At 42.2% G+C, this 24,208-nt stretch overlaps 1 protein-coding gene across 16 annotated transcripts in view; it reads right to left on the minus strand.

Annotated features, from left to right (window-relative positions):
• Positions 1-24,208, minus strand: part of KIF1B (kinesin family member 1B) — a 173,883-nt gene that overhangs the window by 136,956 nt on the left and 12,719 nt on the right. For 15 of the 16 annotated variants that reach the window (XM_054556598.2, XM_063720047.1, XM_054556605.2 and 12 more), the window contains one exon: positions 14,707-14,889. In XM_054556598.2, coding sequence (XP_054412573.1) covers positions 14,707-14,812 — 106 coding nt within the window. In that variant the 5' untranslated portion in view covers positions 14,813-14,889. Of the gene's footprint in view, positions 1-14,706; positions 14,890-24,208 lie in introns of those variants that run through there. The other variant, XM_054556632.2, reaches the window with a different exon arrangement.

Here is a 24,208-nt window from a genome sequence, read left to right on the forward strand (position 1 = left end):
ATCCTAGCACTTTGGGAGGCCTAGGTGGACATATTGCTTGAGCTCAGGAGTTCGATACCAGCCTGGCCAACATGGCAAAACCCTGTCTCTACTAAAAATACAAAAATTAGCTGGGTGTGGTAGCACACACCTGTAGTCCCAGCTATTCGGGAGGCTGAGACACAAGAATAGCTTGAACCTGGGAGGCAGAGGCTGCAAGTGAGCCAAGATCGTGCCACTGCACTCTAGCCTGGGCGACAGAGCAAGACTCTGTCTCCAAAAAAAAAATTAAAATTAAAATTAATTAAAATGAAATAAATGTGACAGGAAACCAGTGAAGAATTTTAAGCAGAGGGGTGACTTGATCTGATTGCAAAGGGGTGACATAATCTGATTTATATTTCTTTTTTTTCTTTGAGACAGAGTCTCACTCTGTCACCCAGCAGGCTAGAGTGCAGTGGCACGATCTCAGCTCAATGCAAACTTCACCTCCCAGGTTCAAGCGATCCTCCTGCCTCAGCCTCCTGAGTAGCTGGGACTACAAGCATGCACCACCATGCCTGGCTAATTTTTGTATTTTTAGTAGAGACGGGGTTTCACCACGTTGGCCAGGCTGGTCTCCAACTCTTGACCTCGTGATCCGCCCACCTCGGCCTCCCAAAGTGCTGGGATTACAGGCATGAGCCACCACACCTAGCCCTGATGTATATTTCTACAATATGACTGGCTACTGCATGGGAACAAGGGCAAAAGCAGAGACAGGAGGCTATTGCAGTACTTATCTTGACTAGAGTAGAAATGGCAAAAAGTAACTGATTCAGGATATATTGTGAAGGCAAAGATGGCAAGACTTACTGATTGATGTATGTGGCCTATGAGAAAAACGGAGAAGGTAAGAATGACTCCAGTATTTTTGGTCTGGGCAACTAAAAGAATTGATAAAAAGAAAGGAGGAGCCACTTTGGGTGGTCAGGAAGGGAAAAACAATAGTTATATTTAGGACATGTTGAGTTTGAGATGCTTCTGTGGCCTTCAAGTAGAGTTCAGTTGGCAGCTGGGTAGACAAGTCTATACTTCTAGAGAGAGGGCCAGGCTACAGAAGTGAATCTGGGAGTTACCACCATCTCAATGACATTTAAGCCCCCAGAACTAGAAGAAATCATCTAGGGGGTCTCTCTTTTCTGGAGAGAGAGATCTGAGGACAAAAGCCTGGTGGACTTTTAACCTAAGGAGGTAAAGAATAACCAACCTGGGAGGAAGGAAGGCAATTAGGAGAGTATGGGGTACTAAGAGCCAAGAAAATGAACTGTTTGAAGTAGTCAGTCACGTTATGTTCCTTACCTTTATTACAATGATTATCATCATAACCACTTACACGACTCTCTAGAAGAATGAGTTCAGGCTATCTCCTGATTTCCCCAATAACTTGCTCTGCTCACTTTCACCTCGGGGCCTTGCCTCTTGGTTACCATCCAAATCCCATCTGGTTTCAAGGCTGTTTTCCTAAATTTTCCTTCATAAATCTGAAAGGCAGCTTTAACACCTAAGACCTGAATGTATTTTTTTCCAAGTCCAAAGGAAAGATTATCCTTCCTTTATCCTCTCCATACAACTTTTGTACCTTTTCCCTTTTGTCTTCAGGTTTTTTATTCCTAATGGTGTAGCCAACACTAACCTTAGGAGAGCTGGAGAAAGGCAGGACACTATAATTTCCAGAAAGGCTGACTTAAAGACTTTTATCCAAGATAAACGTAAATGCCATCAAAATGACTATCACAAAATGTTTCAAAGGTCTTAGTTTACTGATGAACCACAACTATCTTCTCTTTCTTGAAGAAGCTTCAAGTTAAGACTTAAGACCGTGTACTAAATTCCCTAATTTTATCCCCTTTTCTCCCTGCCTTATTCACAACTTTGCTACTTTAACATAAAGATGCAGAAATAACACTTTAATTACTGAGCCCTAGAAAATAAGGCAGTCAAAACAAGATTAGTATTTAAACGCCTTTTAATTCTCCAGAATAAATTTATCTAATATCTCAGTGTCTAGTAATTACACTGTTGTTGGCAAACTACTGAAGATTTTGCCTGCAACTATAATTAATGTTATCTGTGTGGCAACACTGCAACTTTATATTAACTTTAGTAACCAAGCATGCTTAGGGCTTGTTAAAAATCCCAGTGACATCTTCAGCTCAATCTTCCGCTCTAAAAGCCTCCTACAGCAACAATTAAGAAAAATGGCGGCCGGGCGCGGTGGCTCACGCCTGTAATCCCAGTCCTTTGGGAGGCCGAGGCGGGCGGATCACGAAGTCAGGAGATTGAGACCATCCTGGCTAACACAGTGAAACCCTGTCTCTCCTAAAAATACAAAAAATTAGCCGGGAGTGGTGGTGGGTGCCTGTAGTCCCAGCTACTCGGGCGGCCGGGGCAGGAGAATGGCGTGAACCCGGGAGGCGGAGCTTGCAGTGGGCAGAAATCACGCCACTGCACTCCAGCCTGGGCGACAGAGCAAGACTCCGTCTGAAAAAAAAAAAAAAAAAAAAAAAGGAAGGCCAGGGGCGGTGGCTTACGCCTGTGATCCCAGCACTTTGGGAGGCTGAGGCGGTCGGATCACCTGAGGTCAGGAGTTCGAGACCAGCCTCAACATGGGGAAACCCCGTCTCTACTAAAAATACAAAAATTAGCCGGGCATAGTGGTGCATGCCTGTAATCTCAGCTACTCGGGAGGCTGAGACAGGAGAATTGCTTGAACCTGGAAGGCGGAGGTTGCGGTGAGCCGAGATCAAGCCATTGCACTGCAGCCTGGGCAACAAGAGCGAAACTCCGTCTCAAAAAAAAAAAAAAAAAGAAAGAAAAGAAAAAAAAAAAAAATGGCACACAATAAAAATATTTTATACACTGCTTATATTTTAAAACCATAAAACCAAAACCCACAGGCAACTCACTCCCCTCCTCACAATACAGGAACATAGTAAAACCTATTGCCATAAAGAAGATTTCAGCAAAAGATCTATAATCATAAAGTTCCTTAATCATTTACAACAAATTTAGTTTACTTATAAAACAGGGATAAATGTACTATATATATTCACTGTATACTCGATCCCAGAGTATTAAAAAATAAATATACAATAGGAAAATAGGAAAAAAAATTATAACTCTTCTATAAAACATGCTGCTTAGCATACACATTGAATAAACTCTCAATGAACAATTCTGCTCTTCCTAAGCAAATTTTGAATGATTCTAAAGAGATATGATTTGGAAGGCCTAGATTTCACTCAACCTAAGATGCCCAAAGACATGTAAACTGATAATCATCTGCCCCTTCCCCCCAGCTTTTTCCTCATAATTTCCCTCCATCAAGAAAATAAATCAAAATAAATTTTAATCTAACAGTTAAATTCAAATTAAGCATAGACATTCAGCATTACTGCACAGAATAGTAAAACTTGCTTAATAAATATTGTGAGAGGTGATATGCTCTCCAATAGTAAGGGTTCTGGAGACAGCCCAACTTCATTTTCTACTTCCCTCAATTAATAGATATGTGAGCCCAGGCAAGACAGCCAATAATATCTCTTTGTCTCAATTCCTTCATCTGTGAAATGGGGAAACAGTACCTGCCATATAATTATTGCAAGGATTCAGTAAGTTAAAATCTGCCTAATTGTGCCTGGCACAACTTAAGTGTTTGTTGTTGTTAATTACTAATTATGGTATTTTTTTTCCCCACTAAAAGGCAATTGTTTTTTGAGATGGAGTCTTGTTCTGTCACCCAGGCTGGAGTGCAGTGGCACGAACTTGGCTCACTGCAACCTCTGCCTCCCAGGTTTAAGCGTTCTTCCCACCTCAGCCTCCTGAGTAGCTAGGATCACAGGCATGTGCCACCAGGCCCAGCTAATTTTTTTGTATTTTTAGTAGAGACGGGGTTTCACCATGTTGGCCAGTCTGGTCTTGAGCTCAAGCGATTCACCCGCCTCAGCCTCCCAAAGTGCAGGGATTACGGGCGTGAGCCACCACACCTGGCCTTTTTAAAAGGCAATTGTAAAATCTCCCATTTTGCCTCCTCAAGTTTATTCACAGCTAAAGGAACTCGTCAGTAACAGACCAGAACAATGTGGTGCGGAAAGAGTAAGTGTAGTTAAATCATTTCCTCATTGTGTTGCTTCTGATACTTCTGGCCCCACAGTTTTCTGGTAAGCCAAAACCAAAAGGGCTTCTCAGACATGACCTACCTTTCCCTGCCATCCCTCTCAATTACAAGTCATGCACCGCATAATGACCTGTCCATCAGCGGGCTGCATACATGAAGGTCTACATACAGGAGTGATCCCGTAAGATTATATTAATAGGGCGGGCGCAGTGGCTCACGCCTGTAATCCCAGCACTTTGGGAGGCTGAGGCGGGCAGATCATGAGGTCAGGAGTTTGAGACCAGCCTGGCCAACATGGTGAAACCCTGTCACTACTAAAATCACAAAAATTAGCTGGGCATGGTGGTGGGCACCTGTAATCCCAGCTACTCGGGAGGCTTAGGCAGGAGAATCGTTTGAACCCAGGAGGCGGAGGTTGCAGTGAGCCAAGATTGCACCATTGCACTCCAGCCTGGGTGACAGGGCAAGACTCCATCTAAAAAAAAGATTATATTAATAATATCGTACTGTTACTATCATATTTGTGCCCTTTCTATGGTTAGATATGTTTAGATCCACAAATACCACCAACGTCTTACAATTTCCTACAGTATTCAGTACAGTAACATGACATTCAGGTTTATAGCCTAGGAGCAATAGGCTATACCACAGAGCCTAGGTATGGAGTAGGCTACGCCCTGTAGGTTTGTTTAAGTACACTCTATGCTGTTTGCACAACAAAATCACCTACCGACACATTTCTCAACGCATGACTGTATTTAGACGCCCTTTCTCGGTGCTTTCCTAATAGTCATCACACTGCTTTGATTATTTATCTAAGACAATACTAAAATCTCTCTGAAAGCTTTGACACCTAGGCTTACTGAATAACAAAAACCTAATTTCCTATAGGTGCTCTCAAAAACCTAACTTCGTATTTCTTATTCTTATCACCTGTATGTATGTACAAGGCATTCATCCCTAAACAACACAACTAAGAACAGCTTTCACCTATACGATGCACATTCCTTGATAAACAGGTGCCACTGAAAACTGAACTATGAATGCCTCCTTTGTCTGACATAGAGACAGAGGTAGCATCCCTTTCACGGTCTTGTGAACTGCATTCCAGACTTTGCTAGCTGCCATTACACCACTTCGCACTTCGCTAGGCAACTACCAAAAACAATCACCACCACGATATTGGCTAGACTTTTAAAAATGAACTCCAAAACACCTCTTGAGAGTTGCAAAGAAGGCATTAAAAAAAAAACATTGGTCATGGCTGCTTTCTTCTATGAGAAACCAACAAATGCATATATAAAGGCAGCACAAAGTTTACTTTGGATTTTAATTATGACAATCTCAAAGACTACAACAACAACATGCAAAGCACAAAGAAAGAGGACGTTTCCACCAAGATGATTTTTTCCAGTATTTCTCTTAGCCATTTTGATGTGAAAAATATTTATTTAGGTAAAGAAGCTTATTAAATTATATCATGTAATAAAAAGAAACTCCAAATACACAATAGCAAAAACTGCCTCCAACTTAGTGATAGGTTCAATTATTTCTGCCTTTAAACTTATATTCCCACTGAAAATTTAGACACTAAAACTAACCACAGGCTTGGCATGGTGGCTTATGCGTGTAATCCTAGCACTTTGGGAGGCTGAGGCAGGAGGATCCCCTCAGCCCAGGAGTTCAAGACCAGCCTGGGCAATATGGTGAGACTCCACCTCTCCAAAAAAATTAAAAATTAGCTGGGTGTGGTGGCTGTAGTCCCAGCTACTAGGGGTGTGAGGTAGGCGGATCACTTGGCCCCAGGAGGTTGAGACTGCAGTGGGCCATGATTGTGCCACTGTATTCAGTCTGCGCAACAGAGCAAGACCTCGTCTCACACACACAAAAAAAACTAAACACAAAAACAACTTACATAATTTTTCAAATAGTATGCTATATAGTATACATGATTTCATTTGATCCTCACAACCTGAGAGAGCAGACTGGGAAGGCATCAGCAACATTTCCACTCAATAAATGAAGAACCTAAGGCTCAAGTGTCTGATAACAGAGGATGAATATAAATGAAGTATGGTTCATAAATAGAATAGAATATTAAGCAGCTACTGAAATCATGTTCTTGAGGAATATTTAAGAAATGAGGGCCAGGTGTGGTGGTTCACACTTGTAATACCAGCATTTTAGGAGGCCAAGGTAGGAGGATTACTTGGGGCCAGGAATTCAAGACCAGCCTGGGCAACAAAGTTAGAACCCTGTCTCTACCAAAAAAAAAAAAAAAAAAAGAACTACCCATAAATTCTTAAATCCATTCAGTCCATTCTTATATTGATTTTTCATGTTATTGAAAGTAATGGATATATCACAAGAAGAAAACAATATTTAAGGTAATTTCCATAACATCTTCTAGCCATCCAACTCTATGCAATCCCCTTTCTGCACTCTGAGTGCTATTTACGATGGCACTGCTAGATCACTATGGAATTAAAAATGGTTCAGGCCGGGTGTGGTGGCTCATGGCTTTAATCCCAGCACTTTGGGAGGACAAGACAGGCGGATTACTTGAGGTCAGGAGTTTGAGACCAGACTGGCCAACATGGTGAAACCCCGCCTCTACTAAACATACAAAATTAGCCAGGTATGGTGGCACCCACCTGTAGTCCCAGCTACTTGGGAGGCTGAGGCAGGAGAATCACTTGAACCCAGGAGGCAGAGGTTGCAGTGAGCTGAGATCGCACCACTGCACTCCAGCCCGGGCAACAAAGTGAGACTCCGCCTCATAAATAAATAAATAAATAAATAAATAAATAAATAAATAAGGTTCGGCAGGGTGTGGTGGCTCACGCCTATAATCCCAGCACTTTGGGAGGCTGAGGCGGGTGGATCACAAGGTCAGGAGTTCAAGACTAGCCTGGCCAATATGCGGAAACCCCGTCTCTGCCAAAAATACAAAAATTAGCGGCTGGGCATGGTGGCTCATTCCTGTAATCCCAACACTTTGGGAGGCCGAGGCGGGCCGATCACGAGGTCAGGAGACCAAGACCATCCTGGCTAACACGGTGAAACCCCATCTCTACTAAAAATACAAAAAAATTAGCCAGGCATGGTGGCAGGTGCTTGTAGTCCCAGCTACTCGGGAGGCTGAGGCAGGAGAATGGCATGAACCTGGGAGGCAGAGCTTGCAGTGAGCCAAGATTGCGCCACTGCACTCCAGTCTGGGTGACAGAGCAAGACTCCGTCTCAAAAAAAATTAGCCAGGCATGGTGGTGGGCACCTGTAGTACTCGCTACTCAGGAGTCTGAGGCAGGAGAATCCCTTGAAGCTGGGAGGCAGAGGTTGCAGTGAGCCGAGACTGTGCCACTGCACTCTAGCCTGGGCGACAGAGTAAGACTCCGTCTCAAAAAAATAATAATAATAAAATAAAATAAAAAATAAAAATGAAAACAGTTCAATATCTAGGAACACATTTGTGTTCCAATGTTGGTCCTGAATATTAAAGCATATAATTACACTTTTAAAAAAACCAACAAAACTAGTTGTAATATACCCATATTACAAAATTTCAAAAGTTGTATAGAAAAATAGTAACATTAAAAATATTAGAAAATAATTTGTTCAGCAGCAATAGAATAAAAAAATTAGAAGATAGAAAAAGCAAACTAAAAAACAGTACATATAATCCAATTACATAAAAATCTTAATATGTGTAAAGTGCAAGGAAAAGATTAGAGGAATACAGATCCAGATGTTAATGGTAGTTCTCTCTGTGTGGTGACATTGGAAATAATTTTGCTTGTGTCCGTATTCATCAAAACTGAAAGAACGGGCAGATCACTTGAGCCCAAGAGTTGGGACCAGCATGGGCAACATGGTATTTTGTAGAAACTCTCTCTACAAAAAATATGAAAATTAGCCAGTTGTGGTGGCACACGACTGTGGTCCCAGCTACTAGAGAGGCTGAGGTGGGAGCACTGCTTCAACCAGGGAGGGGGAAGCTACAGTGAGCCAAGATTGCACCACTGCACTGCAGCATGGGTGATAGAGTGAGACCCTGTCTCAAAAAAACCAAAAACAAAAAAACTGAAAGAAAAAAGTACCAAAAAAAATCCATCAAAAGCAGCAGTACGCTGTGGTTAAGGAGGTAAGAATACAGATGACTTTTCTTTCTCGTTTATTATTCACAATGTTCATAATTTATATGCATTTACACTTATTTTCATGTGGTTATAGTAATTTATACTAGAAAAAGTATACAAATTTAAATCCATTACTTTCTTTTGGTGTTTTGTTTTGTTTTGTTTTGTTTTTTTGGATGGAGTCTCACTGTCTCACCCAGGCTGGAGTGCAGTGACACAAGCTTGCCTCACTGCAACCTCCACCTCCCGGGCTCAAGAAATCTTCCCACCTCAGGCTCCTGAGTAGCTGCAACCACAGGCGCGCACCACCACGCTCAGCTAATTTTTTGTATTTTTGGTAGAGACAGGGTTTTGCCATGTTGCCCAGGCTGGTCTCAAACTCCTGAGCTCAAGCAATCTGCGCATCTCAGGCTCCCAAAGTGCTGAGATTACAGGCATGAGTCACCACACCTGGCCTAAATGCATTACTTTCTGTATTGTTTTTTTTTTTGAGACGAAGTTCTGCTCTTGTCGCCCAGGATGGAGTGCAATGGCTCCATCTCAGTTCACTACAACCTCCGTCTCCCAGGTTCAAGTGATTCTCCTGCCTCAGCCTCCCCAGTAGCTGGGATTACAGGTGCCCACCACCATACCTGGCTAATTTTTGTATTTTTAGTAAGATGAGATTTCACCATGTTGCCCAGGCTAGTCTCGAAATCCTGACCTGAGGGGACCCACCCAACTTGGCCTCCCAAAGTGCTAGGACTATAGGCGTGAGCCAATGTGTCCAGCCTAAATGCGTTACTTTCTAAACTCTTCCTTTCCAAAATCTCCATTTTGCCCTTCCTCCATCCCAAATTTTCTTTCTTTCTTGTTTCCTGAAACAGTGTCTCACTCCATTGCCCAGGCTAGAGCACAGTGGCGTGATCATGGCTCACTGCAGCCTTGACCTCCAGGGCTCAAGTGATCCTCCCACCTCAGCCTCCCTAGTAGCTAGGACTACAGGTGCGCACCACCACACCCAGCTAGCTTTTTTGTATTTTTTGTAGAGACAGGGTTTCGCCATGTTGCCCAGGCTGGTCTCAAACTCCTGGACTCAAGCAATCCGCCTGCCTCAGCCTTCCAAAGTACTGGGATTACAAGCATTGAGTCACTGCACCCAGCCCCAAATTTTCAATAGTGGACATGAAATCATTATTTGTATCAGTTATACTGTGCGGCATTTGGTTTAGAAATGTATATGTGAATGAAAAAGCCTATAAGACATATAATATGAGTAATAAACAGGAAAAAAAAGTCAGGGCTACTTCTATCCCAACCAAGATTGGGCACTGGGGAAAAAAAGGTCCTGGCAAAGGAAGGTTGTTAAATATATGAACGAAATTCACCAAAGGGCAAGAGACAATTTGTGGGTAAAAATAAAGTAAAATATCACAGTTCAGTCACTTGATGGAGTGTACCTCATATTATAAGTGAAAACCAATTTTATCAACTTCCTGTTTTTGAGTACATTTATACAGGTTTAATGTCTCCAGGTTTACACAAATAACCTAACCATAAATGTAAGCGGTTAGATCATTCACTTTGGCTCATTTCCCTTTTTACCAAGTAATTAAGACAATAAGAAATGCTTCTAAAGTGGGAGAACTTGGAATATAATGGGATATTATTGAACAGAGCCATTTGCATTTGCTTGGGACTCCAAAATGTCAAGGCAGTAACATTTATTTGTGCCATGGAAAATATTTCCTCCAAGACCAGAAAGTGCTTAAATAAAATAGCGACTTCTCAGTTTTCAGATTTAGCACATTCCCTAAAGTAGTCTTCATACTCTTCTACTTTTTCATAAGAGAGTTTATGGCAGAAACATTCTAGTGCATTCCATCTGCAATCAGTTATAATCCTTGTGAGCAGCAGTCCAGGCCAGCTTGCCAGCAAAGCAGCCTTTTTAATGCAGTTAACACATGTGTACAGCATATTCATTTCCAACAAGTCTATGTTCAAAATGCATGCCCACTTCCAATCTAAGCCCAATGGTGTTTAAAAAAAAAAAACAAGCCAATGATACTTTCTAAACATATCATCTTTCACACAAATGTTAAAAATCTCTCACTTAAAAATTATTTGGCATACATATTAGTCAAATTACTAAGAAATTGCCATAGAAGGCTGAAAACAGAAACAGAAAACAAGTAGAAAATGGAAAATGCAAATATTCTACAGAAAAAAGTTCCTCATACAATAGATATAATGGTTCTCATATGATTAATTGCCTTCCAAGAACAGATACCTTTCAAAGGAACCAAACTGACTGTAAATCTCTGAGCCAGGACAAAATATTTAGCTAGAAAACTAACCCGCATTTTTGCAAGGCTGATTAACCTACTGAGGATTTTTGTTTCAGTAGACTAATGCTAATTTAAAAGTCACAAATTACTCCTGCCGAAATTGTACATGCAGGGAAACAATGTGTTATAATCAGCTGAGGGTAGGAGTACCATTATCTAGTCCTAACACTGCCACTAATAAGCTGTAATAAGCTACAATTCTGAAATTTTTCCCAAATATACTATATGGGTTTTTTTTTTTTTTTTTTGAGATGGAGTCTTGCTCTGCCACTCAGGCTGGAGTGCAGTGGCATGATCTCAGCTCACTGCAACCTCCGCCTCCAGGGTTTAAGCGATTCTTCTGCCTCAGCCTCCTGAGTAGCTGGGACTACAGGCACGCATCACCATGTCCGGCTAATTTTTGTATTTTTAGTAGAGATGGGGTTTCACCATATTGGCCAGGCTGGTCTCAAAACTTCTGACCTCGTGATCCATCCGCCTCAGCCTCTCAAAGTGCTGGGATTAGAGGCTTGAGCCACCGTGCCCGGCCCAAATATACTATATGTTTAGTTTAAATCTTACATCCCAAGGTCCAGCTTAAATGGAATATCATCAATAAATCCTTATATTTGCTTTCTGCCAAACTCACATTTACGCTTTTTTTTTTTTTTTGAGACAGTGTTTTGGTCTTGTTGCCCAGGCTGGAGTGCAGTGGTGTGATCTCGGCTCACTGCAACCTCCACCTCCTGGGTTCAAGTGATTCTCCTGCCTCAGCCTCCTGAGTAGCTGGGATTACAGGCACACTCCACCACACCCAGCTAATTTTTTTGTATTTTTAGTAGAGACGAGGTTTCATCATGTTGGTCAGGCTGGTCTCGAACTCCTGACAGGTGATCCACCCACCTCGGCCTCCCAAAGTGCAGGAATTACAGGCATGGGCCACTGCACCTGGCCTATACTTTTTAATAATCCTTTTTTTTTGGCTGGGTTCAGCGGCTCATGCCCATAATCCCAGCACTCTGGGAGGCCAACGCAGGTGGACTGCTTGAGCTCAGGAGTGGGAGACCAGCCTGGGCAACATGGTGAGACCCCATCTCTACTAAAACTACAAAAACTTGCCGGGCATAGTGCTGCACACCTGTGGTCCCAACTACTAGGGAGGCTGAGGTGGGAGGATCACTTGAGCCCAGGAGGCAGAAGTTGCAGTGAGCTGAGATGGTGCCACTGTACTCCAGCCTGGGTAACAAGAGTGAGATCCTGTTTCAAAAAATAAAATAAAATAATAATTCTTTGTTATGGCAATTACCACTTTGATCACTTTTTATCCTGTATTGAAATTATTTTGGCCGAGCATGGTGGCTCACGCCTGTAATCCCAGCACTTTGGGAGGCTGAGGCAGGCGGATGACCTGAGGTCAGGAGTTCAAGACCAGCCTGGCCAACATGGTGAAACCCCATCTCTACTAAAAATACAAAAATTAGCCAGGCGTGGTGACAGGTGTCTGTAATTCCAGCTACTCAGGAGGCTGAGGCAGAAGAATCACTTGAACCCAAGAGGCGGAGGTTTCAGATCAGGAGCGGGAGACCAGCCACTGGTCTCCCAGAGACCACGCCACTGCACTTCAGCCTGGGTAACAGAGCAAGACTCCGTCTCAAAAAAAAAAAAAGAAAAAAAAATATTTTAGTATGTCTAGTCTCTCCAACCATAAATTTTAAAAACTCTTTAAGGGAGGCTGGGTACAGTGGCTCATACCTGCAATCCCAACACTTTGGGAGGCCAAGGTGAGGATCACTCGAGCCCAGGAATTCAAGACCAGCCTACACAATATAGCGAGTCCCCGTATGTACAGAAAATAGAAAAAAACTAGCCGGGCATAGTGGCACATGCCTGTAGCCCCAGCTACTTGGGAGGCTGAGACAGGAGGATTGATTGAGCCTGGAAGGTCAAGGCTGCAGTGAGCCATGAATGCACCACTGCACTCCAGCCTGCGTGACAGAGTGAGACCCTGTCTCAAAAAAAAACAAAAAACAAAAAACAAAAAAAAAACAGCCAGGCGCGGCAGCTCACGCCCATAATCCCAGCACTCTGGGAGGCCAAAGCAGGTGGATCACTTGAAGTCAGGAGTTTGCGATGAGCCTGGCCAACATGGTGAAACTCCATCTCTACTAAAAACATAAAAATTAGCCAGGCATGGTGGTGGGTGCCTGTAATTCCAGCTACTCAAGACGCTGAGGCAGGAGAATTGCTTGAACCCAGGAGATAGAGGTTGCAGTGAGCAGAGATCATACCACTGCACTCCAGCCTGGATGACAGAGTGAGATTCTATCTCAAAAAAAAAAAAAAAAGTTCCTTAAGGCCAGGGTCCCATGGTATAACTCTGTGATCCCTACAGCCTAACATTACAGCAAACTTGCAAATCTGATAGAAGGGATGGAAAGGATACTCAAGGCAGAGCAGAGCCAGTCAGCCTATTCTCTAGAAAGGTTTTGGACAAAGTATGGTGGAAAAGCCACTAGGCATTCAGCATTGTGCTGAAAACAACCCTCTTTGGTAGCCATATATATAAGTAAAATATGTAATATTACCTCCAGTTTATAGTTGAGGAAACCAAAACTTGGCCAGGCGCAGTGGTTCATGCCTGTAATCCCAGCACTTTGTGAGCCCAAGGCGGGTGGATCACCTGAGGTCAGGAGTTTGAGACCAGCCTGGCCAACATGGTGAAACCCTGTCTCTACTAAAAATACAAAAATTAGCCGGGTGTGGTGGCGGGCACCTGAGATCATGCCACTGCACTCCAGCCTTGGCAACAGAGTGAGACTCCATCTCAAAAAAAAAAAAAAAAAAAAAAAACCTTTATTGAGATACAATTTATATATCATAAAGTTCACTGATTTAAAGTATTCAATTCAATGTTGACTTCTGCATCTCTTTTTCTTTGACAATTTTTCATTGGATATAATTCACAGAACTGTTGGCAATGTTGACATAGAAGAGTGAACTACAATGGTACAGCTGTTTAGCCTTCTACTTTTAAGTTTTTTTAAATATATATATGAGATCTCAAAAATAGACCCTTTTTTTGAAGCAGGGTCTTGCTCTATTGCCAAATCTGGAATGCAGTGACCTGAATACAGCTCACTGCAGCCTCAACTCCTAGACTCAAGTAATCCTCCTGCCCTGGCCTCCCAAAGTGCTGGGATTACAGGCATTAGCCACCACACCCGGCCTTCAAATGTTTTTTTAAAAAAAGATTGTTGCAAGCCCTTATCTGTCAAGTTCAGAGAAGAGTATAAGCAGTGGAGCATTCAAAGTTGTATGTGAACTACCTGAAATGTGGGCTGCAATATCTAGCTAGATTTTGGTGGAACAAACATTTCCACCAGTAGACTCCTCTACACAGAACATTGGCAAATGGAGCACAAGCTAATGAGGTTAGAATGTGTACTTCAGCAGTAACTTGTGCCTGAAAGAGTGATGATTCTTCTGTATCACAAAATTACAGATTTAAAGACAGTAGAGGCTACCTCTATTTTAATTGATAATTTGCCTATGGAACCATACCAAGAAATTTGGTAGTGCAGGTATAAAAGAAACAACTTAAGTCATTTTTCACCTAAGCAATTCTATAGAGAAACAAACTATGAAGCAATTACTGATAACTTTAGTAATAATGTATAAGTTTACTATGTATTATATCCATTGTTCAACTCAAAGAATCACTGAAAAGTTCTAAGATCATCTTGGCAAAATCAAGTATTATTTAAAATCTAGAAAGAAAAACAATGAATCTTGCAGCCTCGATAGGTATATTTCACATTAAGACTTGGCAAAAAGCACTGTTTATACCTTTATTATCATTAAAATTTCAATTTAATAAGCATAAACACTTGCTAAATTAGTTCAGTTATTCAGGGTTTCTCAATTTTACAGGGTAAAATAAATAGTCCATATTTAAATATACTATAGCAAATACCACAGAAGGGAATACATTCAATGGATCATTCAGAATAGCAAAGTTCAAAGTGTTAATATACAAATGTTCATCTATTCTGAACACAGCAAGACAACAGGGAAAGGAAGAAAGGAAAGTAAGATACACAGCTGAGAGAAAACAACATGTACTCACTGGTCGAGTTGCCTTGCATCTGAATGATGCATTTGGATTCCTTGCTGGTCTCTCGAGAATTGAAGGGCCTTACCCGGACAGCCACCTTCACTGAGGCTCCCGACATTTTAATGGCCTTGTTATATATATATGCAGTCCAGAAATAAAGAATCAAATCTTCTTTTGAAGTTATAGCCAAGTTTCCTTTGAAAAGAAAAAAATTCCGTATGAGGTAGTTAGAATTAAAGCAAGAACTGGCTAACTTAAGCATAAGAACTAGTATCTTAGTTCTATTTCTGTTTCCATTTATAAAAACGATATTCATCCCTTTTCTCCTGTGCAAATCTTTTGTTTTGTTTTGTTTTTTAAGAGATGGGGTCTTGTTATGTTGGTTTTGAACTCCAGGGTTCAAGTGATCCTCCTGTCTCAGTCTCCCAAGTAGCTCAGACTACAGGCACACACCACTGTGCCTGGCCTCCCCTACAAATCTTATATTCCCAACAGTAAATTATTAAATAGAAAATTAAAAACTAAAATTTGTTTTCCTTTTCTATTATCTCCTTCTTATACCTAAAAAGTCCCTATTTATTAATAAAAAACGTGACTACAAAGTAACAGGTATCTCTGTGTGTGTGTGTTTCTGGATCGATCTTCAATAATAAATGAAAAACACAAAATGTTTATTTGCTAAAGAAGTTCCTTAAACAGATAACTTTCCACGTGCAAACCACTTACTACTTCTCTTTAAAGAGGTGCACTGGGCCAGGCATGGTGGCTCATGCTTGTAATCCCAGCACTTTGGGAAGCCAAGCTGGGCGAATCACTTGAGGTCAGGAGTTTGAGACCAGCCTGGCCAACATGGTAAAACCCTATCTCTACTAAAAATACAAAAATTAGCCAGGCATGGTGGTGTGCGCCTGTGATCCCTGCTACTAGGGAGGCTGAGGCAGGAGAATCGCTTGAACCCAGAAGGTGGAGGCTGCAATGAACCTGAGATCCCACCACTGCACTCCAGCCCGGGCAACAAAGCAAGACACCATCTCAAAAAAAAAAAAAAAGAAAGTGCACTGAACTCTCTATACATTAATTATAGTGTGAAACATTTGGTTACATGATGTATATATTGTGTAATTAAACAGCAAAGGACAAAGACACTTTCTAGTCAATTCCTTTAACTATGCAGTGACGTCCTTTAACTTCTGGGTTTTCTTTTGTTTTGTGTTTTTTTAAGACGGAGTTTTGCTCTTGTCGCCCAGGCTGGAGTGCAATGGCATGACCTCGGCTCACTGCAACCTCTGCCTCCCGGATTCAACAATGCTCCTGCCTCAGCCTCCTGAGTACCTGGGATTACTGGCGTACACCACCACGCCCAGCTAATTTTTGTATTTTTAGTAGAGACGGGATTTCACCATGTCAACCAGGCTGGTCTCAAACTCCTCACCTCAGATTCACCTGCCTCGGTCTCCCCAAATGCTGGGATAACAAGCGTGAGCCACTGCACCTGGCCAATTTCCTTTAACTTCAGAGATCCCTCAGATATGCCACTGACTCATGGCAGAGTCAAATCATTACATTTCACTACTGAATGAAGTAACAGGAAAAATGTGAACATTTTTTAGAGGAATAGTTTCCCTCCCAACAGAACAAAGCCAACACTACTGTGTGAAAAGAATCCAAGTAAGTAACTTCTGTAAGAAACAACCGGCCGGGTGCGGTGGCTCACACCTGTAATCCCAGCACTTTGGGAGGCCGAGGTGGGTGGATCACTTGAGGTCAGGAGTTCAAGACCAGCCTAGCCAACATGGTGAAACCTCGTCTCTACTAAAAATACAAAAATTAAGCAGGCGTGGTGGCACGCACCTGTAATCCCAGCTATTTGGGAGGCTGAGGCAGGAGAATCACTTGAACCCAGGAGGTGGAGGTTGCAGTGAGCTGAGATAGCGCCACTGCACTCCAGCCTGGGTCACAGAGTGAGACTCTGTCTCAAAAAAAAAAAAGAAAAGAAACAACCAATTTTTCTAGTCATGAAAAACTCTACACTCTATCCAACATAAAATCTTTTTCAAGAATAACCAAACAAAGGAAAAATCTAAAAAAGAAAAGTAATTACGAATCCAATTATCAGGAACCACAACAGAACTTAAATCTGACCAATATTTTTTCCAGATAATTAGGAATGCTAACCTCCAACTACACAACACTATAACCGATGTGTTCCCAAGAAAAGGATAAATAAATAAAATAAAAACCAAAGTCACTCTCTACCTCAATGCCCTACCCGTCCAGGCTACCATACAGTGGCACAATCATAGCTCACTGTAACCTTGAACTCCTGGGCTCAAGTGATCCTCCCACCTCAGCCTCCCAAATAGCTGTGACTACAGGCACACACCAACACACCCAACTAAGATTTTATTTTATTTGTAGAGACAAAGTCTTGTTATGTTGCCCAGTCTGTTCTCAAACTCCTGCCTCAGCAGCCTCCCAAAGTGCTGGGATTACAGGTATGAGCCACCACGTCTGGCCCCTAATTTTCTTTTTTTTTTTTTTTTTTTTTGAGATGGAGTCTCGCTCCATCGCCCAGGCTGGAGTGCAGTGGCACGATCTCGGCTCACTGCAAACTCCGCCTCGCAGGTTCATGCCACTCTCCTGCCTCAGCCTCCTGAGTAGCTGGGACTACAGGTGCCCACCACCGCGCCTGGCTAATTTTTGTATTTTTTTTTTAGTAGAGACGGGGTTTCACCATGTTAGCCAGGATGGTCTCGATCTCCTGACCTCGTGATCCACCCGCCTCAGCCTCCCAAAGTGCTGGGATTACAGGCGTGAGCCACCGCACCCGGCCGTCTGGCCCCTAATTTTCTTAATAGCATCATCACTATGTGAAATTCTTGTTTTTTGGAGCACATCTATTGTCCATATCTCATACTGTCTGTCTCTCACTCTACCACCAGAATGCTCAGAGATCTCCTGTCTCGTTTGCTAGCACTTACAACAGTACCTGACACAAGAACTCAGTAAATGTTGATGAAATGAATGAAATACATTTCCCAGTTGTGAGAATTATCTGTTTAAGTCCTTTGCCTAGTTTACTGATTTTTTTGTTTTTTTAAATGTTTACATATTTTTATATTAATCTTTTTCTATTTGCTACAATGTTTTTTCTAGTCTGTTTGCCATTTTATTTTATATTAAACTGATGGTTCTTTATTTAAATATCAAATATTTTTATGATCACATGTATCAAATGAAAACTTAGCATTTATTAACCTTCCCAATCAATGTAGCATGACTTATATTCACTAGTTGAGTACTATGCCAAGAGAATGAATGATACATTCAGAAAAAGCAAGACATAAAACACATTGCAACCTCCCTGAGTTCCCTTTGAAATACAGCCATCATCTTAACTCTCCTCATGTCCAAAAAACCATTATCTTCTCCCCTAAACTAGCAATCTCCGCCAATCTTCCCTATCAACAGTATTCTCCCAGGCCCCGATACCATAAATGTTGGAGTCATCTTTGTCACTACTCTTTGAAACCTTGTATTATTACCAACATTATTCACAAAATACCATATGGAAACTTCTAAGATACAAAGTTGCTTTATTCTATGCCTCCCTTCCTCTCATTCCCACTGACATTACCTCAATCCATGTCCTTACTACCACATACCCAGGATACTCGGAATAGCTGGACTGTTCTTTGAGCTTTTAGTCTTTGATCCAATAGTCCTTAAACAGAGTTGTATGAAACAGAATGACACGGGGGTCTTTTGAAAAACAAAGGAGTCTAGACTCTCTCAGTCTAGATAGGCCCCAGACATGGATTTGTTGATTTGGGTTAATTTTCAAAGATTATGCTACAAATACCCAGCTAAGAAGCACTGCTTTAAACCACTGCTTAACCCTGTTGCAAGATCAACCCCTCTAAAGCATGACTTTCAACGTCACTTCCAATAGCAAGAACGTTCTCTTGTTCCTAACATGTAAAAAATACTGCAAATTTATTTTTAAAAATCAAATATATAAATTCATAAGCTTACGATACTTTTTTTTAAAAACTTCATTAATAGATCAATGGTTACAGAGGGAAAAAAATGCATTATCCTGAAAACAGCAAATAAAACAGAACTAAGCATACATCTAGTCTATATAGTCTGTATAAAATATTCCAGGATAACCAAATAGTCAATGAAAGTAAGTTCTTTTTTTTTTCTTTTCTTTTTTTTGAGATGGAGTCTCACTCTGTCACCCAGGTCAGGATGGAGTGCAGTGGCATGATCTTGGCTCACTGCAACCTCCTTCTCTTGGATTCAAGCAATTCTCCTGCCTCAGCCTCCTGAGTAGCTGGGATTACAGAAGCCCACCACCACACCTGGGTAATTTTTGTATTTTTAGTAGAGACAGGTTTCACCATGTGGGCCAGGCTGGTCTCAAACTCCTGACCTCAGATGATCCGCCCACCTCAGTCTCCCAAAGTGCTAGGATTACAGGTGTGAGCCACAGCACCCGGCTGAGGGTAAGTTCTTTACAGAAAAATTCTAGCTAATAAATGCAGAAGAAATGAAAGAATTATAGAATGTTACCTTTTCCCAACTCTTTTTCTTTTTTTTTTTTTGAGATGAAGTTTCGCTCTTGTCACCCAGGCTAAAGTGCAGTGGCACGATCTTGGCTCACTGCAGCCTCAACCTCATGGGTGCAAGCGATTCTCCTGCCTCAGCCTACTGAGTAGCTGGGATTACAGGTGCCCAACACAACACCAGGTTAATTTTTGTGGTTTTAGTAGAGATGGGGTTTCAACATGTTGGCCAGGCTGGTCTCGAACAAAGGAAATACACAGCTTAGTAAGTATTCTTGCCCCACTCCCCTTAAAATAAAAACTTTTTAAAAAACCAAACCCTGAATAAAATCAAGCTTTAGATCTGACTACCAGTTTAGAAGACATACAGGGAGGAAAGAAGCAACTTAGATGATACATCAAAGATGTAAACAGGCAAATTCAGTATATGAAACAATCTACAGAATAAATCAACCAGTTTCTTCAAACAAATAGCATAATTGGGGAGACAGGGTTTTATAACCCTGGGCTTGTGGGCCAGGCACGGTGGCTCATGCCTGTCATCCTGGCACTTTGGGAGGCTGAGATGGGTAGATCACGAGGTCAAGAAATCGAGACCATCCTGGTCAACATGGTGAAACCCCGTCCATACTAAAGCACAAAAATTAGCTGGGCATGGTGACGTGCACCTGTAATCCCAGCTACTTGGAAGGCTGAGGCAGGAGAATTGTTTGAATCCGGGAGGCAGAGGTTGCAGTGAGCTGAGATCGTACCACTGCACTCCAGCCTGGTGAGAGGGCGAGACTTCATCTCAAAAAAAAAAAAAGAGACTTGCATTATTTATCAACCAAGTACAATGTATTTTTTGTTTGTTTGTTTGTTTGTTTTTGAGACAGGGTCTCGCTCTGGTTGCCCAGGCTGGGGAGTGCAGTGGCATGATCTCAGCTCACTGCAGCCTTGACCTCCTGGGCTCAGGTGATTCTCCCACCTCAGCTTCCCAAGTAGCTGGGATTACAGGCACACGCCACCATGCCTGGCTAGCTTTTTGTATTTTTAGTAGGGACGGGGTTTCACTATGTTGCCCAGGCTGGTCTCGAACTCCTGGACTCATGCAATCTTCCAGCCTCGGCCTTCGAGTGCTGGGATTACAGGTGTGAACCACCACACTCGGCCTAAAAATACATTTTTTAGATAATCAGGGTAGTCTGAAGATAGGCTGGGTGATATTAAGGAATTTGTTAGGGGATGACAGAACAAGATTGCCAAAATGTTGACAGTTGTTGAATACTGTCGATATTTAAATTTTAAAAAACAAAACAAAACTTTTTTCTTTTGTGTTCTACCTAGGACCTACCAAAGTGTTGAATGTTACAAACAAGACAAGAAAGGCTGAAACCTCCTTGGTGGGCTTTAGATATAAAGGACTATGTATTTGTAACTATGAACCAAAACATTAACATCTCTAATACCTAATGTCCCCAAACATACACACATACATTTTTCTATAGACTACTTGACTCCTCTACCTAGCTATCCTTCCAGCATTTCATTCAGTCTCACACAACTAAAGCCGAAACCTCTATCCCCAAAACAATACCAGCTCTTTGGCCTCCTTTCTATTTCTTTTTAATGTTCTCACCATTCTGCTGTTCTCACACAGGCTAAAAGCTTGCTTTGTCTATCCATCTAATCAGTCACTAAATTACATGGCTTATATCTATAAAATCTCTCCATTTCTACCACCACCATTACCTTTTAGGCTTTCAATACTTCTCACCCAAGGCCTTCTTAACCAGCTTTCTCTCTCTTCCTCCTACCCTATCCATACCACACAATATCCCCATTTTCTTTTTTAAAAATATTTTTTATTATCTTTACCAGTTATCCAATTAGGTGAATTATCCCTTTTCATCTGCCCCATCTGTACCACATAATATTGCCAAGATTCACCTTCCTGAAGTACAGATCTATTTCTATCACTGTCCACTTCAAAATCCTCCAAGTTCCCCTCCTGTCTACGAAGCAATGACTGAACTCCCCACAATGGCATTCAAAGTGTTCTGCAACATAAACTACCTATTTTTACAAGCCCACATGAACACCGCCTTCCAGCCACATTCTTTTACAACCACCCACCAGAGGGCTTCCAGAATGCATCCCAAGTTTTTCTGCCCCTGTGTTTTTGCTCCAGCTTTCCCTTTCCCCACTGTGTCCTTCGTCTTGTTCTTTTTAAATTCCAATTTATTCTTCCAGGACCTTCTCACTTGCTCCTGTCTAAAGTCTTGACGGATTCTCTCCACCCCAAAACCAAATACAATTGCTCCTCTATTTAACACTTTTCAAATCACTGACCTTACCCAAGGCAGAATAAATTACTTTTTTTATTGTTTTGTTGTTTTTTTCAGACAAGGTCTTGCTCTGTCAAGGGAATCATGGCTCACTACAGCCTCAACCTCCCAGGCTCAAGCGACTCTCTTGCCTCAGTTTCCCAAGCAGCTGCAACTACAGGCATGCACCACCATGCCTGGCTAATTTTTTGTCTGTTTGTTTAAGACAAGGCCTCACTCTGTCCACCCAGACTGGAGTGCAGTGGAACCATCTCAGCTCACTGCAGCCTCAGCCTCAAGTAGCTGGGACTACACAGGCATGTCCCACCACAGCCAGCCTTAGTCAAGTTTCGAATCCTCTACAAGAGAGGTCCTCAACCCCACAGAGTGGCGCAGGTCTGCGGCCTGTTAAAAACCAGCCACACAGCAGGAGTTGAGCGGTGGACAAGCGAGCATTATTGCCTGAGCTCCTCCTCCTGTGAGGTCAGCGGTGGCATCAGAGTCTCATACAAGTGCAAACCTTATTGTGAACCGTGCATCTGAGGGATCTAGGTTGCACGCTCCTTATGAGAATCTAATGCCTGATGATCTGAGGTGGAACAGTTTCATCCTGAGACCATCACCCCAATCCTGTCTGTGGAAAAACTGTCTTCCACAAAACCAGTCCCTGGGGCTGAAAAGAATGGGGACAGCTGCCCTACAACACAGGATAGGTCTTGAATACAATAGTTACTTTTTTTGGTTGAATTCCTATTTAACTGGATGTCAACAAACTAACATTTAAACAGCATTAAATAAAAAACATAAATTGGGGCCAGGCATGGTACCTCACGCCTATAATCCCAACACTTTGAGAGGCTGAAGTGAAAGAATCGCTCAAGGCCAGAAGTTCAAGACCAGCCTGGGCAACATATTGAGACACTCTCTACCAAAAAACATTTTTGTTTAAATTAGCTGGGTGTGGCGGCATGCACACGGGTAATCCCAGCTACTTGAGAGGCTGAGGTGGATACATCACTTGAGCCCAGGAGTTGGAGGCTGCAATTAGCCATGATTCCATCACTGCACTCCAGTTTGGACAACAGAGCCAACAACATCTCAAAAAACACACACACAAAACAGGCTGGGCGCGGCGGCTCACACTTGTAATCCCAACACTTTGGGAGGCTGAGGCGGGTGGATCACAAGGTCAGGAAATCAAGACCATCCTGGCTAACATGGTGAAACCCCATCTCTACTAAAAATACAAAAAATCAGCCAGGCGTGGTGAAACGCACCTGTAAACCCAGCTACTCGGGAGGCTGAGGCAGGAGAACCGCTTAAACCCAGGAGGCGGAGGTTGCAGTGAGCTGGGATATCGCACTACTGCACTCCAGCCTGGTAAACAGAGCAAGACTCCATCTCAAACAAACAAACAAACAAAAACCATGGTCAGGGCTGTACACTCTGGCTCACACCTGCTGTAATTCTGGCACTTTCAGAGGCCAAGGCAGGCAGATGGCTTGAGCTCAGGAGTTCAAGACCAGCCTAGGCAACATATGAAACCCTATTTCTACAAAAAAACACAAAAATTAGCCGGGCATTGTTGTGTGCTAATAACATCTATCCTTTTTAGAAGTTTATATTTAATTACTTTCCCAAAACAACCTAAACCTAAATATTTTTTCTGATTTTACTGTCTCATGGTAAAAACTTCAGGCCGGGCGCAGTGGCTCACGCCTGTAATCCCAGCACTTTGGGAGGCTGAGGCGGGCAGATCATGAGGTCAAGAGATCAAGACCATCCTGGCCAACATGGTGAAACCCCATCTCTACTAGAAATACAAAAATTAGCTGGTGTGGTGGCACGTGACTGTAGTCCCAGCTACTCCGGAAGCTGAAGCAGGATAATTGCTTAAACCCGGGAGGCAGAGGCTGCAGTGAGCCAAGATCGCACCACTGCACTCCAGCCTGTTGACAGAGCAAGACTCCGTCTAAAAATAAAAAAAATAAAATAAAATAAACACCTTGCAACCATCTTCAAAATTTAGTGAAAATTTTATCCAGTCATTCAAAGCTACAGTTAAGTGGACTACAGAGAGTTATTCTGTCACTTCTCTACTACTATAAACAGTATCCATTATAATAGACATCCATCAAAGATTTAGTTTCAAAACTCCCTGCTCCTTTAAAGAAAAATTATGTAAGTCTGAAATCAAGTTTAAAATCCAGCGAGAAACAATAATTTTACAGACGTGTTTTTTGTTTTGTTGTTTTGTTTTGTTTTGTTTTTGAGAAAGAGTCTTACTCTGTCACCCAGGCTAGATGGAGTGCAATAGCCATCTCAGCTTACTGCAACCTCTGCCTCCCAGGTTCAAGCGATTCTCCTGCCTCAGCCTCCAGAGTAGCTGGGACTACAGGTGTGTGCCACCACACCTGGCTAATTTTTGTATTTTTAGTAGAGACAGAGTTTCACTATGTTGGCCAGGTTGGTCTCGAACTCCTGACCTCGTGACCCACCCGCCTCAGCCTCCCAAAGTGCTGGGATTACAGGCGTGAGCCACCACACCTGGCCTATAGAGTATTTTTAAGAAGTTATAGGAAAACAACATTTCTTAATAATTAGCAAAAAAATACATCTTCCAAGTTTTGAAAGCCA

The sequence above is a fragment of the Pongo abelii genome, chromosome 1 (assembly GCF_028885655.2).
Source record: "Pongo abelii isolate AG06213 chromosome 1, NHGRI_mPonAbe1-v2.0_pri, whole genome shotgun sequence".
In the NCBI taxonomy this organism is placed as follows: domain Eukaryota; kingdom Metazoa; phylum Chordata; class Mammalia; order Primates; family Hominidae; genus Pongo; species Pongo abelii.